Below are 5,987 nucleotides of genomic sequence, written 5' to 3' on the forward strand. Positions count from 1 at the left end.
AAATGTTAATGGGTAGTGCTACCCAAACGTTTTCAAACTTGTGGGTAGTTCTAAATAAATAAAAAAAAAATTGTTCACAAATGACCATATTTTTAGTGTAGTTCTACACAAAATTTCCTTTTTTAAGTGTTACACTTCATTTTTTGAAAAAAGTTACATTAAAATACTATATCTCTCTCCTCTCATGGTCCCCACCCACACCCACTAGTACTTTTTTATTATATATATATTTTTTTTATTACATTCATTACTTTTCAATAAACTATTAACCCTACTATCTTTCTTTTATAATTTTTTAATACTTTAATTATTCCGCTAACCTCTTATTTTATTTAAGTCAATTAAATTTCCTAAAAATATGTGGCGGTCAAACTGTAACATTTAAAAAAAAACACGGAGGGAGCAGTGTATTAAAGTTACTAGAGACCCAACCTCTTGATCTTCTAAAGTCATCTCCTTCCCTCAGCACAGCGACACCGGCAATTAAGACCGACGGGATTCCTCGCCTCTCCATCCTGATCTCCAATATTTTTAAAGGTATACATTAATTAATTTATTCGACCAATTACTAATTACAAATTTGAACAATTGAATTACATCTGTTTCAAAATTAGAATGTTCGATTTAATTTCAATTTTATAATTGTCATTGTCAAATTAAACTCCAGATTTCAGTGTATAATTATAAATTATTTGTTTTTTTCTTATCAATTTAAGAGCTACAATTTGAATACTTAGTATTATATGTAGTAGATTATTTGAATTGAAGTTGCTGATTTTGAATAGGTATTATTTCATACTTATTGTGATGGATGAATTGTGTATTTGAAATTCAATTGTTCCTTGTCTTTTGATTCGTCATTAGACTTTCGTTTGTATGTTTGTAATTTACTTTCTTGTTTCTTTGTGTTGAATCCGCTGATCTAATACATGTTTCGTCCCTTCATTTTCATAATTTAAAGTTAGACGAAGTAGTAGTTGTAAATTTGCAGTAATTTGTCTGTATAAAAATGAAAAACCTAAACTGACATAACCGAAAACGAAAACTGATAACGAACAAACCCTATTTTCATGTATATATTAGCAATCACTAATATAGTTTTCTTATAAATTTTTCTCATACACATAATAGCTGTTCTGTATTTAATTTCTTGGTTTGCAGTAGGTGTGACATTCTTGGATAATGCATGGGCGACCTAGAAACCTTTCAAAGCCCGAAGATGAAGCAGCTTCTGCTGCTAAAGCCTCTAAATTACGTGCCCTTCAATCTCAATTTCTCAACTATCATCACAATCGAAAGTATTCTCCATCTCTTACTCTTTCCTTTTCTTTCAATAATCAAATTGATTGAATAATTTTTTTTGGTTGAATTGGGGTTTCAGTTTTGATAAAGAAGCTGTAGAAATCAGCGCTAAGCTGCTTGAGATCAATCCAGAATTCTACACAGCCTGGAATTATCGAAAACTCGCTGTTGAATATTTTCTGAGTCAACCCGGTTCCGATCCTGAGTTAATTTTGAATGAGGAACTCCATGTTGTAAGTCTTTCAATTAAAAGTGCTTTGAATATGTACATTTGTGCTCAATTTTTATGCTGCTTAGATACTTATCAGGTGCTTTGTAGCTTTTGTGATTTCTGGATCATGTGTGAAGACTTTTACGGTCTCAGATCTCGAGTTTTGTAGGTGATTTGATATATGACTATTGTAGGTGATTTGATATATGACTATTTCACTATTTGTAGTGGAATGGTTTATGTTTGAGACTTTGGGATGATTTTGATTGAATTCGAGCTTCGCAATGCATTTTAACAGGGTTTACCTTTACCATAATTGAAGATTTTTTCGTTGATGTCAAGTCCTAATAGTCTCTAAGTTTGGAAGATTGCAAACTTCTTTGCTGATATAAGAGTTGTTTTAGGTTCTAGCAATTGGTGGCTAATGTTTTTAATCAAATTAATTGACATCAATTTAGGTAGAGAGTGCGCTGAGACAAAATTTTAAGTCATATGGAGGATGGCATCATCGTAAATGGGTTCTTAGCAAGGGTCATTCATCCGTAGACAATGAATTACGACTCTTAGATAAGTTTCAGAAGGCTGATGCTCGGAATTTTCACGCATGGAACTATCGCAGGTGAAAACTGCATTGTGGTTTATATATACTGAGTAGTAGTTTGAAACAGTATGGTTTGGTGTAATATTTTTTATATTTTATCTGTGGTGTTTCAGATTTGTGGCAGCGCTAAAGAATATTGCAGATGAAGATGAACTGGAGTATACCACCAATATGATTGAAACAAATTTCAGCAATTATTCTGCTTGGCATAACCGTAGGTATAATCTTCTCATTCTTTCTTACTTGTATAGTTGTATGTTATAAGTATTCTCCCCTTTTATGGTTGGCTGAGAATTTGGTGTTCATTTCTGAATTTCTGGTTTGACATGATAGAGAACATCGGTGCATTTTGGTCAACTCTTGCATACACTTGCATGTGCTCCATGATTCCCTTCTATATACTGTTACGTATCTCATTAGTTTTGGTTTACTGGTTTTCTAGTGTACTACTGTCAAATTTACTTAAACGAAAAGCTGAGGGATATTTTCCTAAAGAGAAGATCTTAGCTGAGGAGTTTGACCTTGTGCACCAAGCAATATTCACTGATTCCGATGACCAAAGTGGCTGGTTTTATCATCTTTGGCTTCTTGAGCAAACAATCACGAAGGATACTCCTTGGTTGAATTCATCTTGGCCTGCTTCTGATTCTGAGCTGATTATATCAGCAAGCAAGTCAGCATCTGGTTGTATGGTTTTGTCATCTGCAAGATACTCCACTGATGGAGGAACAATACCTGTGATTCTATATTTTAACCAATCTGTTAGAGGTTTGAACTCTTCTACTGTAGCTGTCAGGTCTGCCCTTGCAGAAAGTAAAGATATCATTTGGAGGCCTCTTTCCGTAGACAAATACGAGAGTGCCCAGGCCTGGGTTGCACTGCTTAATTTTTCTGATGTGCCACTTGATTATTCCATTGCTTATCCAGTTGAAGTTCGCGTGGGAGACTCTTCTGAAATCATTTCTTTGAGTGGGAGCTCCTTAAGTCATGTGTTTGAATTTAAATTTGTGGTCCGCTTTCAACAACTTGATTCAGGAGAGGCTGAAGGGCAGAATCTAGAGGGAATTTTGTGGGAAGATTCCAATTTTCAAAAATATGAAATGAACTCTTGGGAATCAAATCTTTTCTCATTATTTAACCAATTGCAAATTGACGCGGATCAAGCAGGTGTTGATTGTAAGTGGAAGGTAAATATGTTGGCCAATGAGATTGAGCTCTTCCGTGAACTCTCAGCTGCAGACTGGTATGCCTCATTTAACAATTTAGAACTTACTTGCATTCCATGATGTAAAAAATGAGTAGGCAATGCTGATACATATTTTCTTACTCTCTGCTTTTGTGTTTGCAGCAAAATAGGAAAGCTTACTCTTGCAAGGTTGTTGACAGCTCTAGATACAATTGTTTCAGAAAGCAGCACTTTAAATTCTTCCCAGATGGTGCATACTGAAGAAGTTTTAGCTTTATATTGTGATTTGATGAAAATGGACCCCCCTCACTCACAATATTATAAAGAAGAGCATAGTATGGCATTGCTACGACAGGTAAGTCTTTTGTGTTAATTATCTGGAGAAGGCAACCTTTTTCCTTGCATACCAAGAGTGTCTTGCAGTTTGTAATGAAGATGGAATCCACATTTATTGCTAGGATATCCTATTGCTTATCATTTCCTTGTCAATCTATTATTCCGTACGACAAAGAAGAGGGAATGACACCAAGAAGAGCCTGAACACTCACATGATCACATCTCATAAATATTTTGTTTACTAGGAGGTCGTCCTTAGAGAAAAATAAGCTTTCTTTTAGGTTTTTTAGCAAGATATATTAGCATTGGATAAAAATACTAGCACATGAGTCATGATAGCGGTTACCTGGCCGCTACTTATTGTTTCTACAAATGCCTTCATGTTAACATCTGTGAATTGTTGTTGTCATTGTTAATGTGATATCTTCCTTGATGCACCACTTGAAACCCTCAATGAAGCTGTATTCATACTAACTAAACATTCTGAACAAATAAATGTCAAATCTGCATCTTCCTTTTGTGTGTTTGTGAATCAAATTACCCCAATACTTACGTTGATTGTGTTGTTGATCTATAGGTTACTTGTTGCAAGAACAGCTTGTCGAGATATTGTTGGCGCTATGGGAAAATAGCCAAAACAAATAATGATAGCTTTATATGTGTGCGTTTAAATAGTTTATCGCTATCAAGAATTGGGTCCATTGAAAATCTTTTGTGGGTTCAAATGCTAGATCTAAGCCAAAACGAACTTGGATCGCTTGAAGGTAATGCTCCTAAACTGAAGTTCCTACTTCTGAAAGGTCTATCTGTAGTCTGCTAGGTTTCAGCTTTAGCTGTGATGCTGATGTATGAGTAATATGGCATGCCACTCATTTCCTAATCCATAAAATTGATAAGAGATATTTTAATTTAAATATCTGAAACTGCTTCTAAATATCTCATACTAATGTCTCACTTGATATTCAGATTTGAAATTCATTTCAGCTAGTTACGTTGTGCTAAACTGTTTTGATAGCTAAGGAGTCCTGTTGATTCATAGTGTAATGATAAGCTATAGGAAAATGGTGTGTCATGTAAATGAAGCACGGAATGACTCATGAAATTGCTAAGTCGATTTCTCTGCTGAAGATGTGCAAATACCTGAGCAAAAGAGGACATTTTCGCTACCAGTCCTTGATGTAGTTCTATTGTCTTTACTTTGAAACAATGGTTATATTCTATCTTAAACTGTGATTAAATTTTCCCTAAATATCATGACTAAGGTTGAGTGAAGAGGTATAGCGGTTATGGTCTAGCTATTAATGGGTCTTTTGGATTGTGCTATATCCTTAATCTAGAGGCGTTGGGACAGTGTCATTGATTAATTAATTAAAGTCTTTGGCTTTGGATTGTCTCAACAGCAATTTTGCTCTACTATATCTTTTCTTCTTCTTCGTGAAAGCTGAAAATTTTCACTTGCTTTTTGTCACAGGGTTGGAAGCAATGCAACTTCTTTCTTGTTTAAACCTGAGTAATAACAAGATCAAGAGTTTAACAGCTTTAGATCCGTTAAGGCATTTGAAGTTGCTTAAAGTGCTAGATATCTCGCACAATGAGATTGGGGAGCATTCAATTGACAGTACCAGGTACTTGTGTTCCTCTCCTTTGTCTCACACAGTAGCAAATGATTGGAAGGTGAGCATATCGTCAGGTGATGTCGACCAACTGACAAAATATTGGGAGGCTTATATAATCTTTAGAGATTTAACTTTGACTCAGCTTGAGATAACAGGGAATGCCATTGTTGATGAAGATTTTAGATCGTTTTTGCGTAAAATTTTGTCAACATTGCAGTGGCTTGATGGAACAATTTTATAGATTTGTTCAATTAATAGCTTGTTAGTTACTAAAATCGCATGCATATGACGTATGAGATTTTTTTATTTTATTTTATAACGTTTTGTTTACAAGGCAAGAAATTATATACAGATGGCAAATTGATATGCTTACCTTCGTATTGTTTATTTACCCCCTTTTTTTTGGGTACTGAATTGGACATCATAATTTGTCCCAATTGGATGAGTTATTGTTAATTTGTCCCAATTGGATGAGTTATTGGACATCATAAGTTGTTTGATTCTGGTTTTTGTGAACCACTATCATTTACTTTGCTCGCTTTGTAAACAACTACCATTTAATTTTTTATTTTTTTATTTTTTTTATTTAGTAAATATTGTCTAGAATAAGTCGAATATTGGCCCATTGACCCAAAATAATCACAATTTTGAATTATTTTTAATGATCCGAACTTTAATGTGAATCTATTCCCAATGATCCCAAGTGACCAGTAACCGGTAGAATAGGTAATTTTT

At 34.3% G+C, this 5,987-nt stretch overlaps 1 protein-coding gene across 2 annotated transcripts; it reads left to right on the forward strand.

Annotated features, from left to right (window-relative positions):
• Window positions 1-407: 407 nt before the first annotated feature.
• On the forward strand, window positions 408-5,643 carry LOC145598084 (geranylgeranyl transferase type-2 subunit alpha 1-like). 2 transcript variants are annotated; one of them, XM_081654396.1, is made up of 9 exons: window positions 408-537; window positions 1,165-1,298; window positions 1,382-1,535; window positions 1,972-2,132; window positions 2,228-2,332; window positions 2,557-3,357; window positions 3,463-3,655; window positions 4,214-4,400; window positions 5,108-5,643. In XM_081654396.1, the coding sequence occupies exons 2-9, from the start codon at window positions 1,183-1,185 to the stop codon at window positions 5,491-5,493; spliced, it is 2,103 nt and encodes a 700-aa protein (XP_081510522.1). In that variant the 5' UTR covers window positions 408-537; window positions 1,165-1,182; the 3' UTR covers window positions 5,494-5,643. The 2 variants fall into 2 exon arrangements, with proteins under 2 accessions (XP_081510522.1, XP_081510514.1); XM_081654388.1 differs by having other exon boundaries at window positions 422-537; window positions 1,162-1,298.
• Window positions 5,644-5,987: the final 344 nt, after the last annotated feature.

This window comes from Chenopodium album, chromosome 2 (genome assembly GCF_948465745.1).
Source record: "Chenopodium album chromosome 2, dcCheAlbu1.1, whole genome shotgun sequence".
Lineage (NCBI taxonomy): Eukaryota > Viridiplantae > Streptophyta > Magnoliopsida > Caryophyllales > Amaranthaceae > Chenopodium > Chenopodium album.

Excerpts from the sequence above, each read along its gene's own strand:
- LOC145598084 (XM_081654396.1), top strand. The coding sequence starts at position 1,183 with ATGCATGGGCGACCTAGAAACCTTTCAAAGCCCGAAGATGAAGCAGCT. Across the intron at positions 1,536-1,971 it reads TGAATGAGGAACTCCATGTT|GTAGAGAGTGCGCTGAGACA; the intron begins GTAAGTCTTTCA and ends ACATCAATTTAG. Across the intron at positions 2,333-2,556 it reads TCTGCTTGGCATAACCGTAG|TGTACTACTGTCAAATTTAC; the intron begins GTATAATCTTCT and ends CTGGTTTTCTAG.